At 42.0% G+C, this 18,775-nt stretch overlaps 1 protein-coding gene across 6 annotated transcripts in view; it reads left to right on the top strand.

Moving 5' to 3' along the window:
- The window catches only part of LOC131246310 (ABC transporter B family member 4-like), a 62,925-nt gene extending 50,442 nt beyond the window's left edge, over positions 1-12,483 (top strand). For 4 of the 6 annotated variants that reach the window (XR_009171319.1, XR_009171317.1, XR_009171315.1 and 1 more), the window contains 4 exons: positions 766-831; positions 11,178-11,351; positions 11,503-11,547; positions 12,260-12,417. Coding sequence is in view for 2 of the 6 variants with exons in the window: in XM_058246284.1 (XP_058102267.1) it covers positions 766-790 (25 nt within the window). In the remaining 4 variants the exon portion in view is untranslated. The other 2 variants (XM_058246284.1, XM_058246293.1) reach the window with 2 other exon arrangements.
- Positions 12,484-18,775: the final 6,292 nt, after the last annotated feature.

Here is an 18,775-nt window from a genome sequence, read left to right as displayed (position 1 = left end):
CCATAGATGATGTATAGCTAATTTCCATAGATAGATGATTCCGTTTTTATCATTTACCTTAGATGACTGTGGATCTCTATATATTCAACCTTTTAGGGTTGTCTCAAATACAAGAATATTAAATATAACATGCAATATCTTAACAATAATGAGGACTTCTCTCTCTCTCTCTCTCTCTCTCTCTCTCTCTCTCTCTCTCTCTCTCGATAAAGGCTTTTTCTAGATTGGATTGGTAATTTCGGATTGAGGGAAGACCTCTATTTATATGCAAAAAAGTTGTTGCTTTGACTCGTCTAAGATCTTCTTCGACTCGTCTAATGTCACACCCCAAATCTGGGGATGGACAGCTTCCGAAGTATAGCCTAACAAAAATATAAAAACCCATATAAGTTTGTATCTTGAAAGAACCTAAGCCTAAGGTCTTTCTAGGGTCTGTCATACCAGAAATGACTGAACATTGAAGTTTGAACTTCACGGAACTTGTTCTTCTACTTGATTCTTCAATAGAACTTGTAGAGCTTGATCTTTTAGTGGAACATGAAGCTTGAACTTTCCATCTTGATCTACTTCATGACTTGAACTTTAGTAAAGTCTTGAACTTTGTAGATTTTGAACTATCTGGACTTGAAGTAAGGTATTGAACTTTCCATCTTGATCCACATTAAACTGACCACTTCTTAAGCTGTTTTGTCTAAACGAAATTTGACAAACAAAGGCGTGCTTTATACAATGTAGCACTTACATCTTGTTTTTCTATTTTTGCAGCTCAATTGGTTTTCTTCAAAAATAGTGAAGGGAAAGTGATATGTATCCCTGTTGTGGTGGCGATATGTTCACTCATTGGCGTTATCTTTTCTGTTTGTTTTGCTTTTTTGCTGCTAAAAGTCGGCTATTTCACCTCGGTTGGTGAAATAGCTAAGACATGGCATCTATTTATAACTGAGCAATCATTAGAATTCCTGCATTAGACCTCAAATAGCTAAGACAAGGCCCTGATGATATGATGACAATGATAACAATGATGAGTAATACAAGTCATAGTATTGTTTTAGCCGGGAAAGGAAGAAGACAATGAAGACCCTTGCTAGAGCTGGAGACCCTCCAATGTCAAAGTTAGGACTAGGATTGTGTTGAAGGGTTCTAGAGAGAGTTTTTGTGTACCTTTCACTCTTAAAGTCTCTCATATTTGGAAGGAAAGGATCCTATCATGCTAGGATTCTTTTCCTGATATCTTGAAAATTTAATGCCAATCTAATTTTGGACTCTGGCCGATCCCGAAATCCTCGGGATCAGGGATCTTCCTGGATTTTCGGGGTGGTATTTCATTCTACACCGTTCCTCCCTTCATCGGCCTGACCGACTCTATTGATAAGCGAGTCTTGGCTGGCTATAGGAGGTTGAGCTACTTGCCCTCTGTCTGATGAGACGAGACCGATCCATAATCGGTGCGCCTTCTTATGCCAATAGCCGACTTTGTAACCGACGTAAGGATAGGTCAGTTTTATGGCCAGTCATGTGGCTTTTGAGCATTGGGCCTTTAGTCGGTCTCTTTGGATGCTGTTGCCTCGTTTGTTGAGCCAACTTTGTGCATCTCAAAGATTCTTTCAGTCTGGATTGGTTCCTTTTAATCCGAGCTAAGTCTCTTCTTTAGGCTTCGGGTGTACGTGCCTCGGTCGGGCTTGTTGCCTCGGGATCTCGGGCGATGTTAGTAGAGTTGGTCCATTCCATAGCCGAGTCTCTTAAACTTGTACTATTTTTTCCCAACAGTAAGCCCTCCTACTCCTTGCATCAACTTTGTTGACGCTAAGGAGTAAAGAGTTATTGAGTCGGCTTGAGCTGAGACCGACTTATGATGGAGCATTTATTGCTTGCATGCATTCTACGTCGTCCAGAATATGCACCGGTTCGTTGATCGAGGTCGGACGAGTGAAAAGCTGTCAGAATGTTTCACTGCCTTATGAGAGCCAGACATGTGGCAAAAAAGGCATTTGCGTCACCTGAAGCGCGCCACGTGTAGTGCAGGGGAGTCGAAGCGGGGAGCGGGATGCTGGGTTCCCATTTCCGCACCAGCATTTTTCATTTTCGCTTCCACCGTTTTTTTGCTTCCGCTGCTTTTCCGCCATTTTCGCCTTCCATTTTCGACTTCTGCTCCCACGTTCCATCCTTTCTTCAGCCACTCCTGCTGCCTCCGGTGATTTTTTTAACTCTCTCTCTCCCTTTTGGTTTCAATTATAGTGAAAATGCAAGGATCTTTGAGCCCCCGGGAGGGAGCTTCCGGTGATGAAGGTGAAGCGAGACGTTTTTGGGACATTTCGGAATCACCTTCGCTGTTGGCGGAGATGGCTGTAGATGCCAATGTCGCTTTCCAACACTCTGAAATAATGGTTGAATCTTCAGCGGAGCACCCAGTTCCAGCGGGTTCATCTCGCGGAGGGGCGATGTTTGCGACTGCCCCTGGCAGGCCCAATCCTCCTAAGGAGGAAGCAGAGGAAGAGGGTGAGACGGCTGAAGGAGTTAGTGAGTCGGTCGCTGCCCGAAAATCGGCAAGTGCTGTTGTCACGCCCCCGAATGAATGGAAGGGACCAGTTCACTCAATACTAATCGAGGCTGAATTGGACAAAATCAGGGCCGGGTACCATGTTCTAGACTCGGTCATTCTTCACCTCCCTCCCAGATGAATTACCCAACCGTCCTCCTGATAGGATGGTCGCGATTTTTCAAGTCGCTTTGCAGTGCTGCTTGCATCTACCTCTTCAGGGGATAGCTTGGGATTTGCTTTCCTGACTTCGAATAGCGCTTAGGTAGATACTTCCTATTGGGTGGAGGGACTTGTTCGAATGCGCGATATTATAGAATGAGATGGAGTAGCCCTCACTGACCATCGACGAGTTTCTCTATCTGTACCAAGTACGGCCAAACCCGTAACAGCCCGGCTGGTATTTTTCTATGCTTGGTGGAATAAGGGTGAATCTTTGATAACCGACCTTCCTACTTTCAATAACATTGAAGAGATAAGTGGTTCTGGACGTGTGGTCGCTGGCAGACTGCCGAGCCTGGGCTTATCGATTCTCGCGTTCCTCGGGTTTTCTCCTAAGCAGGTGACTCGGCGTACACTCTTTTCTTCACCTCCCAATAATTCTAAGTCTTTAAGTTTGACTGTGTATGTTTCGCAGATATTCCCGGGCGAAGGCCCAGTCTTGGAGTCGGCGCTCTACCTCAGATCAAAGATCTGAAGGCGCTGAGTCTAAAGCAAAGGTCTTGGAAGAGGCTTCTTCTACCGGATCATCTTTTTTAATCGGGTTTGGACTCGGCTTTAACAGGTACGTTCTGGCCGCCCTTCTTTATTCCCTTCGATTCTTGTTTGACTCGTCTTGTGGTTGATATAGAGATGGCTGAGGCTCGTCCCTTCCTCCATCCGTCTTCCTAAATGAAGGCCCCTCCAAGGTCAGAGCCTCGGCCTTCGAAGAGGCCAAAAACGGTTTCAAAGACTAAGGGGCAAACTGCCCTAGCCATCCCGACCGTGATTGTTCCTGACTCAGGGGAAGGGGTGGGAGCGGCCGATGCGGTGGCTCCTTAGTCTCGAGGGGCGAGCCGGGACCTGTTGCGTAGCCGGTTCTGGAACAAAGGGAGGAGCAGAGAAGGGAGGAGCCCTTAGGAGGGGAGACGACTCAATAGGAGAAGTCGATCTTCCAACGGGCTGTTAAGGACATGCTCCCCTGGGCGATCTCCCATGGGAGCGAAAAGGACTTCGCTGCCCTCTTCGAAGCTCCCTCAAGGTCGACTCTCTCCCATATGGCGAAGACGCTTCTCAAGGTAGGAACTGAACTTTGCGCTTGCTTTGTCAATTTTCTCAGGCATGGCTAACCTTTTGTTTTCCTTTTGCAGTTTACCCCTTGTGTGCTCAGGGCTTGCTCAGATCTGGCTGATGCCCAGAAACAGGCTGAGGAGGTGGAAGCACAACTAGCTACTGCTGTCACTCGGCTCAACATAATGACCGGCGACTTAGGGGTTACCAGGCAAACCTTCGAGAGGGCCACCGCCGAGAGTGCTCGTTTGGCCTCGCAATTGAAAGAGGCCCATGAGAAGAGCCAACAGAATTGCTAGGCCTATGTCTCCTCTGAAGAGAAGTTGGCTTGACTTAGGACCGAGACTATGGTTGCCCTTGCCCATGCCAAGGTCCAGGCCGTAGAGGCCTATCTTGAATCCCTTGAGTATTTGGACGAGCGGGACTGCTTGTATCAGGATGGCTATGCCAAGTGCATGGACCTAATGAAGCTATCCTTCCCTGAACTTGATCTTTCAGGATTCGACGAGAATGGCTCTGGGTCTGATGGTCCGGATGCCGAGGCAACTGGGTCTTCTGGTACGGCGGTGGCTGATCTTGAGATTACTTCCGAGGATGCTCATGAGGCGCCGCCAGTGGTTGCTTCGAGTGGCGGCAACAGCTGAATCCAAGCCACCTCTTGAGTTAGCTCCTGGTGAATCTTGAAGCTAATTTTGGATTGCAAAGCTTCAAGCACTTCAAGCACATCATGTTTGGCCGGCTCGAGAGCATCCGCAACCCAGGGGGACGCCACTTATCTCGGCTGACTCTTTTCAGCGTTTTTCCTTGTCACTTTATTAATGTAATTCCAAAGTACGAGCTAATATAACCCGATGTAAAATTCATACTGATGAATGAATATATTTGATTTTCAAATTCATTTGACTTAGTTTACAGGTTTTCCATTCTTTCCTCGTCTGATAATCGAATTTAACCAATTGCTCACTGGCCGACTTAGGGATAGTAAATTTTTAGATGCTCGGCATTCCATGGATGAGGGAGTAATTACCCAGTTAGATCTTCCAACCAATATGTTCCAGGTTGGATGGTGCTCGAGACAACATAGAGTCTTTCCCAATTGGGTCCCAGTGTGCCCGCACCAACTTCCTTTATGTTCAGGGAAGTTTTTCGGAGGACCATGTCCTCAATTCGGAATCGTCTAACCTAGACTCGGGCATTGTAGAACCGAGATACTTGTTGTTTCCGAACTGTCATTCATAGCCGAGCCCTTTCCTTTTGTTCTTCCAAGAGGTCGAGTCCGAGAGCCAGCAATTCTTTGTTGTCTCGTTCGTTAAACAAACTGACTCGAGCAGAAGGCATTCCGATCTCGACTGGAGTGATGGCTTTTGAACCATATGCAAGGGAGAAAGGAGTCTCTCCGGTGGCCGTTCGAGTAGTAGTTCGGTAAGCCCATAGTATTTTAGGAAATTCTTCAGCCCACGCTCCTTTAGATTGATCGAGTTTGGTTCGGAGGTGCTACTTAATGATCTTGTTAACTACCTCAACTTGTCCATTCGTCTGAGGATGATGAGGAGACGAGTAAACATTCTTTATTCCGAGATTATCGCACATTTCTCAGTATTGCTTGTTGTCGAACTGCTTCCTATTGTCAGTAACAATGGTCCGAGGTATCCCGAATCGGCAGATGATATTTTTCTAGACAAAATCTGTAATCTTTTGTTCAGTTATCATGGTAGTAGTTCGGCTTCGACCTACTTAGTGAAGTAATCCACCGCAACAACGACAAACTTGGTCTGACCCTTCTCCAAAGGGAACGGTCCGATGATGTCCATCCCTCATTGCGTGAAGGGCTAAGGACCAGCCATAGGGGTCAGTTCCTCGGGTGGCTGTCTCGAAATGACCACGAATCGTTGGCATTTGTCGCAACTTTGGACGATCTTACGAGTGTCGTGCTGAATAGTCGGCCAGTAATACCTTTGCTGCAAGACCTTGTGCACGAGTGATCGTCCTCCCGAGTGATTTCTGCAAATTCCTTCGTGAACCTCCTACAGTACATAGTTAGCCTCGTTGTGTCTTAAGCAGCGTAAGAAAGGAGCGAAAACCCCTTTCTTATATAATACACTGTTTAGTATGGTGTAACGAGAGGCTCAGATTTTCAACTGTTGAGTCTCGGCGTGATCCTTAGGTAACTTTCCATTGTCGAGATATTGAACGATCGGGTCAAGCCAAGTAGGTTTCAAATCGATCAAGTGTACGGTCGAGTTAGGCGGGTTGTCGATGCTTGGCTTTGCGACGTACTCAATTGGAACAAACCTAAGTATATCGTCTTCATTGGCAGAGGCAAGTTTTGCCAATAGGTCGGCTTTAGCATTTTCTGTTCAGGGGATCCGAATGATAGTACATCATTGAAAATCGTTGATCAATGCTTTCGCTTTCTTCATGTAGGCTTTCAGCTACTCTTTACATGTTTGATACACGCTAGTAACTTGATTGACGACCAACTGCGAGTCACTGAATACGTTTAGATGAGTAACACCCAGACTAGCTGCTAGTCGAAGGTCAAGCAATAGAGCTTCATATTCTGTTATATTGTTCAAGGCATGAAATCTAAGTCTTAAGGAATATTGCATATAAGTTTGATTGGGAGTTTTCAAGACGACTCCTGCCCCACTTGCCTTAAAGTTGGATGAGCCATCCACATAAAGCTGTCAGTGGGGTGGGTCGGGCGATGTCTCGGGAGCTGCAGCCATCGGCTGATTGGTTGGCTCATTTACAAGCTTGGTCGGTGGATCAGTTTGTGGGGTAACTTCAGTTATGAAGTCAGCCACAGCTTATCCTTTAATTGCTACCCTCGGCTTGTATTGAATATTAAATTCATTGAGCTCAATTGTCTACTTCGTTAGGCAGTCAGAAGCTTCTAGTTTCTGGAGAATCTAATGCAGTGGGAGGTCAGTTACGACGATGATGGTGTGCGCTTGAAAGTATGACCATAGTCATCGTGAAGACACAACTAATACTAAGGTCACTTTCTCCAAAGGTGGATATCGGGTTTCTGATGGGAGCAGTGCCTTGCTGACATAATACACTGATAATTGCTTTCCTTCGTGCTCGCGTATCAAAGCCGAGCTTATAGCTGCGTCAGAAACCTCCAAATACAACATCAAAGCTTCCCCAGACTCGGGCTTTGATAAGAGAGGTGGTGATTTGAGATGTGACTTCAACTGCTAGAACGCTACTTCGCACTCTTCCGTCTAGTCTACCATTTGTCGTCCCTTTAGTTTTTTAAAAAATGGGAGGCATTTATCGGTAGCTCGGGAAAGGAAGCAGTGGAGTGCAGCTACCCGTCCAGTCAGTCTTTATATATCTTTAATCGTTTTCAGGGATTCCATGTCAAGCAACGCCTTGATTTTATCTAGATTTGCCTCTATCCTTCGCTAGTTGAATAAAAATTTAAGAAATTTACCCGAGCTTACTCCAAAGGCACATTTATTCGAGTTCAACTTCATCTGATATTTGTGAAGGATAAGGAACATTTCTTCTAGGTGGGCAATATGATTGGCCGCACGTATACTTTTGACGAGCATATCATCAATGTACACTTCCATGGTTCGGCCGATTTGTCGAGCGCACATTTTGTTCACTAACCGCTGGTAGGTTGCTCCTGCATTTTTTAAGACAAATGGCATCACACGGTAACAATAAAGACCTTTGTCAGTGACAAAGGTAGTCTTAGATTTATCTGATTGATGCATTACAATTTGATTGTATCCAGAATAAGCATCCATAAAACTAAGAAGTTCATGTCCTGCCATGCTGTCCACCAGCTAATCGATCCTCGGAAGAGGAAAGCTATCCTTTGGACAGGCTTTGTTTAAGTCAGTATAATTAATACAGACTCGCCACTTCTCGTTGGCTTTTTTAACGAGTACGACATTTGCTACCCATTCTGGGTACTATATCTCCTCGATGAATTTAACCTTGAGGAGCTTGCTAACCTCTTCTTCAATGATGGCGTACCTTTCTGTATTGAGTGGCAGTCGCTTCTGTCAGATCAGTTGGTAGGTCGGGTCAATTTTGAGGCGATGAGTCATTACCGAGGGATCGATCCCAGGCATGTCTTCATGACTCTACACAAATACGTCGGCGTACTATAGGAGTAGTGATACCGACTTATCTTTCAGGGGCGATTGCAGAGACGAGCCAATCTGAATAGTTTTGGACTCTTCTGTCTCGACTAAAGGTATTAGAATGAGGTTCTCTACCGGTTGACCTCGCTCGTGAGTCTTAGCTCGAGGGTCCAGTGATTCGATCGTGGTTACCTCGACTGGAGCTTTTACGATCGTCACATAACAGCGCCTTACATCCTGTTGGTCACCTTGGACAACTCCTACTCCTGACTCAGTCGAAAATTTCATGGAGAGATGGTACGTCGATACAATAGCTCGGAGGAGGCATAGGGAGGGTTGGCTAGGGATGGCGTTATAGACTGATGACTGGCCAACCATAAGAAAGTCGACCATAACCATTGATTGGTTGGGAGAATCCCCAACAGTTAGTGGGAGTGAGATAACTCCTTCAGGAAGAGTTTGTCGACCCGAGAATTCGATCAATGGGGTTCAAATTGTCCGTAATGCCGACCGTTCGATGCCCATTTTGTCGAATGCTTGAGTGAAAAGTACATCCGCGGATGATCTTATATTAATGAGAATATAGAACACTTTGTGATTTGCTATGGTAAGGGTGACGACTAAGGCATCATCGTGCGGACGAATAATACCCTGAGTGTCTTCATCGGTAAACGATATGCAATACTTTTCATTTTTTTTCCTTTCTTTTGAAGGCCTAGTTAAAATCAGGATCTCAGACTCAAGCCGACTGATGCTCCTTGAGTGATTTGTTCTTGCCACCTCCGCCTCGAGGACCACCGACAACAGTTCAGATTTCTTTCGTAGGTCGGTTGTCACCTGAGCGTTCTTCAGTTGTCCCAGTTCTTTGGTCGACATGTTCTCCGAGATGGCCTTCTCGGATGAGCCTGTCAATTTCTTGTTTCAAATGATAACAATCACTTGTATTGTGCCAATGATCATGATGATAATGGCAGTACTTGTCTTTGTTCCGACGGTTGGGGTTACCGCGGAGCTTGTCGGGCTAATTCATGAACCTTTCGTTCTTTATTTCCATCAGGACTTGCTCACGCAATTTATTGAGCGGAGTGTAAGTCGAGAACCTATTATCGGGCCACTTGCTTGTCTTGCGATCGTCTCGGGGGCGCTCATCTTTCCGCTTCTTACCACTGGCTGAGTCAGTATCCTTTTTGGCCGACTATTTCACCGAGTTTTTGGCATTTTGAGCGGCTTCTCGCAGGATTCGGGTTTCTTTGGCATTAGCATACTTCTTCGACATCCTGTATGATGGAATTGAGGGTCGTTTCATCGAAATGTTTCCGAACCTGTAGTGCTTCAAGATTGAACCGCTTAATATAGTCTTTGAGGAGCTCTCCCTCCTTTTGGACTATGTTGTTCATATGTGTTGATGCCTTGAGTATTTTTCTTTCCTCCAATGAAATTGGCAATGAAGGCGTCGCTAAGCTTGGTGAACGAGCTAATAGACCTTGGTTTCAATTGTTTGAACCAAAGCCGAGCAACATCTGCTAGTGTAAAGGAGAATGCTCGGCACATAACAACATCCGAAGCATCGTATAACTCCATGTAAGTTCAGAAGGACTCAATATGATCAGTTGGGTCAGCGTTTCCAGTATATGGCGTGATCTGAGAAAGGTGGAATCACTTGGGCAGTCGCGCTTGCATTATCAAATGTACGAACGAAGATTCATTTTCCTCAGGTCTCGTCTGGCCGGCTGAGTGACTCTGCTTAGAATCCGAGAATTACTTCCGCAGATCTTGGATCTCAGCTTTTCAAGGTTTTTAACTGTCGGCTGTTCCCTCGACTGGAGGTTTGTCCCGCCTTCTACGGTCTATTTCGTGTCGTAGATCTGAGGCTGGTAGCTGGACTGCTACTGAGACATGAGATGGAGCGGGTTCAGCTGGTGCCTCATGCTGAGTTGGATGAGGAGCAACCGTCAAAACGGTTGGTTGAGGGTTGATCGGTTGTCGGGATTACATGCTGCCGAGCATTTTCCTGATCAGGGACTTGTGCCGGATGGGGCTGTAATTGTTCTAGCATTTGCTTCATATAGTTCATATCATTCCGAATCTCTTGAACCTCTCTTTCTAGTCTTCCGTTCCCTCGGTCCCTCTAGGAGCGCCTGGAGAAGCTAGAGGTCGCTTAGCGGGCTACGGAGCCCTGGCAATTCTCCTGTTGTTCTGGCCGTCTTTGGGCTCCATTGGTCGCTTGGGGTCCCGTAACTAGAACTTCATCAGGTTCCTCTTGAGCGGTTCTTCGTGTTTTTGCCATGGCGGTTTATTTGAAGCTTTTTGATAGAGTTGGGAAAACGACTTTTCGTATCGTTTCCCACAGACAGTGTCAAACTGTTGATGCAAAAATCTGGGGAAGAAGACAATGGAGACCTTGACTAGAGCCAGGGACCCTCCGATGCCAAAGTCAGGGCGAGGACCTTATTGAAGGGTTTGAGAGTGTGTGTTTTTTTGCATACCTTTCACCCTTGAAGTCTCTTATATTTATATGAGGGGAGGATCCCATTGTGCCAGGATTCTTTCCTGATATTTTGGAGATTCGATGCCAATCCAATTTAGGACTCTAGCCTATCCCAAGATCCTTGGGATCGGAGATCTTCTTCCTAGATTTTCGGAAAGGTGTTTCACTTTGCACCGTTTCTCCCTTTCTCAGTAGATTTTACTGATTGAATTGGGCCTGGCTGACTCTATTGATAAACAAGTCTCAGCTAACTACAAAAGGTTGAGCTACCTGCCTTCTGTCGGATGAGACGAGACCGATCCATAATCAGTGCGCCTTCCTAATCCGATAGCCAGCTCTGTAACCGACCCAAGGATAGGTCAGTTTTATGGCCGGTCGTGTGGCTTCCGAGCATTGGGCCTTAGTCGGCCTATTTGGATGCTGCTGCCTCGTTTGTCGAGCCAACTTCGTGCACCTCAAAGATTCTTTGTCTTGCGGCTCGGGACTTTGTAAGCCTCGATTTGGATTGGTTCCTTGTAATCCGAGCTAAGTCTCTCCTTTAGGCTTTGGGTATGCATGCCTTGGTCAGGCTTGTTGCATTAGAATTCCTGCATTAGACCTCAAATAGCTAAGACAAGGCCCTGATGATATGATGACAATGATAACAATGATGAGTAATACAAGTCATAGTATTGTTTTAGCCGGGAATGATGGCTTTCACGTCGAGGAGTGGGCTGTGCATTTCTTGTTTGAGCTGCTGGCTGCTGAAAATCTAGTGGTTGCTGGAACAATGGTGCAGTCTCTGGTATTGCCAAAGCTATGAAATGGTGGGAAAAAGGGGCTTCAACCCAATATGAAAGAGATCGAATCCGCGCAAGCTCTCGTCAATTCCTTGTTAAATGCAGGAAACAAACTTGTTGTTATAGATTTCTTCTCCCCAGGTTGTGGATGCTGGAAAGCCCTCCATCCAAAGGTATATATCAATGTATAGAAAAGGACTAGTTTCTTTTGTTTTCTTTTCCTTTGATAATGGAGGAGGTTTCCTTTGAATAATCAATATTCTTTCTCTGCTTCTTTTTTTTTTTTTTTTTCTTTTCTTTTTTTTTAAATTTTTTTATTTATAGATTTGCCAGATTGCTGAGCAGAACCCAGATGTTCAATTCCTTCAGGTGAATTATGAGGAGCATAAATCCATGTGTTATACCTTAAATGTTCATGTTCTTCCCTTCTTCCAGTTCTACCGAGGAGCCGAAGGTCGCGTATGCAGTTTCAGCTGCACAAATGCCACTGTCAGTACTTTTTTTCTTTCTTTTTCTCCTTTGTTGTCATCATATTTGTCTTTTCATTGCAAGATTTATTGTTTCAAATCTTTTCTCAAAAACCCATGTAAGACCCTAGTTTTTGCTTCAGAATCCAAATTCAGTAGGGCTTGTTTCATATAGTTCCCATTAAATCTGGATCACCTATTTCAATTGGCTATCAGTTTGTTTGATCCATGGTATCAATCTGCTGAATCAAGGCTGTGTTTGGATGCACAGATGAATTTATTTGAAGACTCGGTTTTATTAAGAAGAAATGAGGAATAGTGAGTACTATCCCCCAAATTGCAGTCTACCAATTCCAAGTTGAAATATCACAACTGTGATTTGAAACCTGACAGGCAATGTGAATGCTATAAGTAAATCACAACTTGGTTGTTTCCACGATCATTATTAGACAATGATTGCAATTCAATTAGATTGTACATCTAAATGCGCATGGTCGTATTTTCAAATAACCTGATCTGAGGACCCTGACAAATTGTCTTTAAATTGATGTCTCACGTAAGTATCATCTTTACCAACATAATTTTTCATTGCAAACTTACCATTTTGGTTTCAGCAAAAAGCACTGGAAGTAGCAATGAATGACATAAATAGTTCATTTGGAAAAGTAAGTGTTACAAGATTAGGAAGTGCCAGTGGAGCTTTGGTGTATGTCATTTTCCCCATGTATTTCTTTTCCATATAAATTTATTTCTCACCTCTGCCTGTTTATACATTAAGGAAAAGAAGGTAGACGTGCATTGATAAATTGCATTTATGCTGCAGGGAAACTTTTCCAAGTGGCTGCTTAATGTCGACTTTGCTCTAGGTGGGGGTCTTCCCAAAGGCAGAATTGTTGAGGTAATTTCTCTCATAATTGTTTGAGCAGTCATGTAAACATGAAACTTCTCATCTTTCAGTTTTTGACACCTTGCTTGCTTTCAAATCTTAGGCTATGGTCATACTACCTTGAGCAGTGCACATATTACTGTTTGTATCCCATTGAAACTTTGAGTAGTATGCAGGACAACTGGTTTCCTAGAGAGATAATTGGCTTCCTAGAGAGAAACAATCCTCTACTATGTACCCTTATTTTCTTTTTTCATTTTTACTTTTTTTTTTCAGTGTTGAAAATTTCAGCACAGGATGTTGATGGATATACACACAAAGTCACTAAGAAGTTCTCAACCATGTCTTCAACCCATTGGCAATTGCTTCATCTTTTCCACCACCTGTTTTTGTTTTCATGCTAATGTCAAAGGTTGAGACTGAACTGATTGACATGCATGCATATTCAAGAAAATGAGAATTTGAAAAACTGGTCCAGAGTATGCTCTTATTATTATTATTTTCTTTGGATGTGTAAAGTGGCTTCCTTTTTAACTGTAAATTTTTTTTTTTATTATTATTTTTAAAAAAATTAATAATTTCATTTTTATAGTGCGTCTAGATATGCCCTGTGAAGAGGTGTGATCAGGATGCCTTTTTTCCTATTCAATTTGACAGTCAATGCACATGGAAAAGCAAAACCATTCCTGCTAGGAAATAGACATCCTTTGCATAGGGATTTTTCATGTCCATGGCCTTAATGGGTTGGTTCAAATCATTGTCTAATATAATATTCTTGTTGTGGATCCATAAGGTAAAAAAAAGAAATGAAGAACCATGCCTAAAATGGTTAGTGATTTTTAATGCTGCCCTCATTGGTTTGTAGAATAGATGTGTGGCCATGTCTGTCTATGAATCCCCAGACAAGATTTGGGGAAATAATCCCTTGTTTCCCCTGGACTTCTCACACTCTAGAAATTTGCTTTGTTATCCTTGCTTCAAAGGTCTGACACTTTCTTCTTATGTTATTCTTGTTTTTTTTATTTATTAAATGCTTAGCTTGCCTTGTGGTTAGAATGCTATCTTCTTGACGCTGATATAATCCATATTGAACTTCCTGGTGAAGTTGTTCTTTATGTGATGTTGTAGCTTTTAAATGTTTAGACTACTGGATAACATTAGTGTGATTAACATTTTGGTTTTTTTTTTTTTATTAATGTAGTCATTTGGGTGCAAATTTCAGACTGGTTTTTGTTGTGTTTTATATTTTTTCTCTGTAGAATCGTAGATTTAGGAGTCAGCACAGCCTACAGATACAGAAGAACCGGTGGTTTTGCCGCCGCCTCCACCTGTCATTCCACCAAATGTAGTTCCAAAAAAAGTCTCGATGTCAAATCGAGTCCCAATGGCAAGGTCCGGTACTGGACGGAAAGGGCAAAGTATACAGCTCTACACAAACCATTTTAAAGTTGTTGTCACTAATGTTGATGGTTCTCTCACTACAGTGTATGTTCCCATATCACCTTTAAACCTATATTTTGAGAGTATGTTCCCATTCCTGCCTTAAACTTCTTTTGTCTGCTTTCCATGGCAAGCCGGTTTCACTTTTCTATGAAGATGGCAAACCCATTGATGGGAAGGGTATTGGAAGAAGGTTGGTTGATAGAGTTCACCAGACTTACCATAGTGAGCTTGCTGGAAAGGATTTTGCTTATGACGGCGAGAAGAGCTTGTTTATTGTCGGAGCTCTTCCTCACCAGAACCTGATGCCCCACCACCATCACAAGCCACAAGAAGTCCCGCTCTGACGCCTCACCTCTCTCAACAAGCCAGAGATCCCAGTTCTGCTGCTTGGTCACGCATCATGACATGCTTTGTGGTCTGGGCCATGCATCATGTATGCTTAAACAAGGAGTGGAGCATGGAGGATTTTTTATTTTTTTATTTTTTTTTCTTGTATTCGGACATTGTAAACTTATTGTTGTAAATATATATACATAATTTTTATTATAGAGTTGTAAAATATTTGTTTAATGTTAATTTTTAATTGTACCTATTATTCTTTGGATTTTACATATAAAAACAAATATAGCTTTCAATTGAAAAATAAATAAAAAATTATTGGCAAAAGCCAGTAGTTGTACAGCTTTTATTGGCCATTCCTAAAAGGAAAAATACCGTTCCTAAATTACCATTTGGCAGCATTAAGGGTTCAAAATTGTTCATAAAATTCCGTTCTTAAAATCTGACCGTGGCAACATTAAGAAGGGTTTAAAACTGTTCTCAAGATTTTGTTCCTATAATCTGACCGTTGGCACCAGAACGTTTTAAAACCGTTCCTAAAATTAGAAACAGTACCCAATGGGATGTCCCTTTTTTTTTTTTGCACTGCCTCATTTAGGAACGGTTTTAAACTGTTCCTAAATAGAGATTTTGGTTCTGTCATAGGTTGCTAAGCCAAATCCATATGCCACCTCGATAACTAGAATAACAATCATTATCTGCATAAGATTTTATTTATTTATTTTTAAAATATAACGTGGTCACATCATGGTATATAGCACTGGTTTTTGTAAAAAAACAACCATTACTTTCTCACGACCGACATTGTCGTGTTTGTGTTTCATAATGGGGCTGTTACCACTCAATGCCAACACAGTCCCACCCAGTGTTGATCTTCTACCCAACCCTTGCATGTCCCCAAAGGATGAACAAACAACGGTAAGCACAACGGGCAATTGCCAAGCACAAAGCATCCGCACATATAAAAGGTCATGCGTAAGTACTTGGCTGACCAAAATAGAAGGACACTGACATGCATATGATTACCAATATGACTCACATCTTGCCAACATAGCCAGTCCCCAGATTGCACCTTTGCACAACTACTATGTGCTACTCAAACCTTAGGTCCATTTACAAGATTTTCTACTCCAAAAACTTGAATATATGCCTGATCGAAAACTTTTGCTACTCTATCATTTAAAATCCAATCCCAAATTGATAGGAGAAAGCTAAATTTGATGATGACGGTGCCACTGCTAAATGGGCTCGTAATCATTGCATGATAGTAGTGCTAGCCCACCTTTATAAGGTCATAACATTGTCCTATAGACCTTCACTCGGTAGTTCCTGAGGGAAACTCCAGCCATTCTAGATCTCTAATAAAATGGAGAAAGAACTTGTGGGTTGTCTAGATATCTATACAACAATACAAAAGACAAGTAAGTTCATGGCTTTCCTTCGAATGATTGAAAGATAAGAGATGCAATTGTGTTTTGCTTCCTATCATCTGTTTGGGTGGGTCTTGTCCTGAAAATTCACTATAAGCAAAGTTTGAGTTGGATTACTAGGGGTTTTGAAGAGGAAATCTACTTATCCTTGTATCTACAAGTGCTACCCAGGAGCTAAAGCATCGCATGTGTAAAAGATATGGGAATCCGCAAGTTCCATGGTGAATGTGTCCTATCCCTAAAATAGGCCTGTTTGCATTTCAGTTGGGCTAGAAATGTACACTATATGTACCTTGTAGGTCATCCTTTTCTAACCATCGTATAGATGAATGAAGCGCGAAGTGAAGAGGCAACATATTTAGGTGTGGGACTAATGAAACGTTTGTTTCAAAATGTTAGCAAGTATAAACATCTACTAAGGACGAGTCCAGAGTGATTTGAAGTAGCGGTGCTTTATTAGGAGGATCGTGCAACAAACAACCATCATTTTTTTTTTTTGGTATACGTGTGCCTGACTTGATGGGTGAACTAGCCTAAATTGTATGCCATGGGGCAAAGTTGATTAATGAGGGATCTTACACACATGTTACATTAGCACATTTGGGTGCTTGTATTAGGATGTTGCAGATGTGTGGGTGCAAGTAGCATTCCATGTGTTTGAAAACTCAACCGAATGCTCGAAGAGCTCAAGTTGACTCAATTCGAGCAAGATCGTATTTGAGTTTAAAAAGAGTTGACCACTAGAAGATCCAATCTAGTTCGCAAAACTGAAAAACAAGACTCTTTAAACATTTCATGATAAAAAAAATATTGAATTGATTAAATTCCTTCTCCTTGACTGGAAGGTGTGTGTGTAAACCTATATCACCGGAAGGGGCAGTAATATGATCTATGAAAATGATTAATGTGACGTCTCTCAGAAATCGGTGCAGCCCTTCTTTATTGAACAACTAACATTTTGGAGAGTGGTGGTGGAAAAATCTGGGTGTTATGAGGATGGTAGAGGCATTCTACTAGCAGTTGGATATAGAGGCTCTAATTATTAGAAGGGCATTATGGCAATGGAATTGAAGGTGATCCATTATTATTATTTTTTGAAAGATGATAATTTTATTTCTAAAGAGCCAAGATTCAAATATTTATAAATATAAAAAAACCTAGAAGATTATAACTCCCAACAATCCTAAAAAGCGTTGAAGATGATGCCCATTCTATTACAAGAGATTTTGCCCTTTTAAACACCTTGAAAGCCTGCCCCTTACGATTTTTGAAACATTGGTGGTTCCTTTCTAACACACACACACACACACACACATCATAAAGAAATGCAAAAGAACAATGGAGGAAAAGATGATCCATTGATGCCCAATCTCTCATACACATTAGGCAAATATTCGATAGATTAAATAACCAAGTCACAAAACAACATCACTCTCAGATTGTAAATGCTACTTGTAAATATAGCACCTGGAGTTGTCAAATTTTGTTGTGCCAAACTACTTAGAATTTGTATCTTGTTTTGATGAGATGGATCGATCAACCTCATGCATTATGAGTCATCTTCATCATCGCCAAACTTTTCTATGTATTTAAGTTGAAGAACATTGTCGAAGTTCAGGGATTACAAGTTCAAGTGCAAGAACAAAAGGTCAAGGCTCAACTTCAAGTTGAAAGCTCATTGTTACTACTTTAAAGAATCACGAACTCAAGCCTTAGCTCAAGCTCAAGTTCAAGATTTGGAACACAAGCTTCATGTATTTCAAGTGAATAAGTTACTAAAGCGATCGATGTTTCGATGGTTCAAACTCACAAATAAGGTATCGATGACCTTAGATTGACCATAGGTTAGGTCATATTCATTGCATATTTTATTTGGGTCATTACATAAGTTTATAGGTCATTTCCTCGACTAGTCCTAGTCTTTGTTCGACTAGTCCAAGCACTGGCTCGACCAGCCCAAGAAGTTTCTTGACCAGTTCAAGATTTGTTGTGAATTTTTAGAATTTTCTATTAGACACTGGACCAATCGTGGAGACTGCTCGATCAGTCGAGTGAATAGTGCTCGACCAGTCGAGCAGGCCACTCGACTAGTCGAGCAAGCCACTCGACTAGTCGAGTAATGAACTTATCTTATCGCACCAGAAATTTTGAAATGTGGTTGGTCCTTCAATCAGTCGAACAGAACCTTAGACCAGTCGAGTAAACAATATTTTTGCCTATAAATAGAGGACGAATCTTAGAGTTTTTTATTCATTCCAAGCATAATTAGCCATCACTCTAAGAGATAAGTTCCTGCATTTCTTAAGCTATATTGTGTTCATTTTAAATTATCTTAAATAGCTTTTTGTATATAATTTTATGATCTTCATTTAACTCTATTTCATTAAAGAAGGGAATTGTGATTTTACCCTCTTTGAGATTAAAATCAAATCAAGTTAGCCCAGGTTGATTTAATCTAAAAATCATTTAGACCTAGAACCCTTTCATTTGTGAGACTGGACATTGAATATCTCATCTACATTGGATTGGTTCTACTGGGCTTCATCAAAAGGAGAATCTTCAGATAAGTACAATTTAATTTTGTGTATCTTTTATGGTTTGTGAGATTTAGCCAGGAAAATCTCATTTTTGGTTTTGTCTGAGATAAGCTAGAAAATCTCAGAGTGTGGGATTTTTGTAATTGTATAAGCTTATCTAAAAACACAATTGTGAAGGTTTTAAGGTGAACCTTGGAAAACCTTTTTGATAGTGAAAGCCAATATCCCGTGAGTGTGGATATTAGGAGTGGAGTAGTTGTGTGGCTGTTTTTCAAATAGTTAGTGTATACACACGAACCACTATAATTCTCGGTATTTGGTGGATGCTTATGGTGATGTATGTGTGATGCTGAATGTTATAATTTCCTTTTATGCACTTGTGATGAATGTTGTAATAATTTAGATTATTTCCTTTGCCTCCTTCTAAGTTTGAGGTTTTAATACTTATAAACATTCTAGAAATCAGGTTATCCTACCATAAACCTTGGTTTTTGG

The sequence above is a fragment of the Magnolia sinica genome, chromosome 1, assembly GCF_029962835.1.
Source record: "Magnolia sinica isolate HGM2019 chromosome 1, MsV1, whole genome shotgun sequence".
Lineage (NCBI taxonomy): Eukaryota > Viridiplantae > Streptophyta > Magnoliopsida > Magnoliales > Magnoliaceae > Magnolia > Magnolia sinica.
The sequence above is the reverse complement of the archived record's forward strand: the minus strand, read 5'-3'. Positions and strand labels throughout refer to the sequence as shown.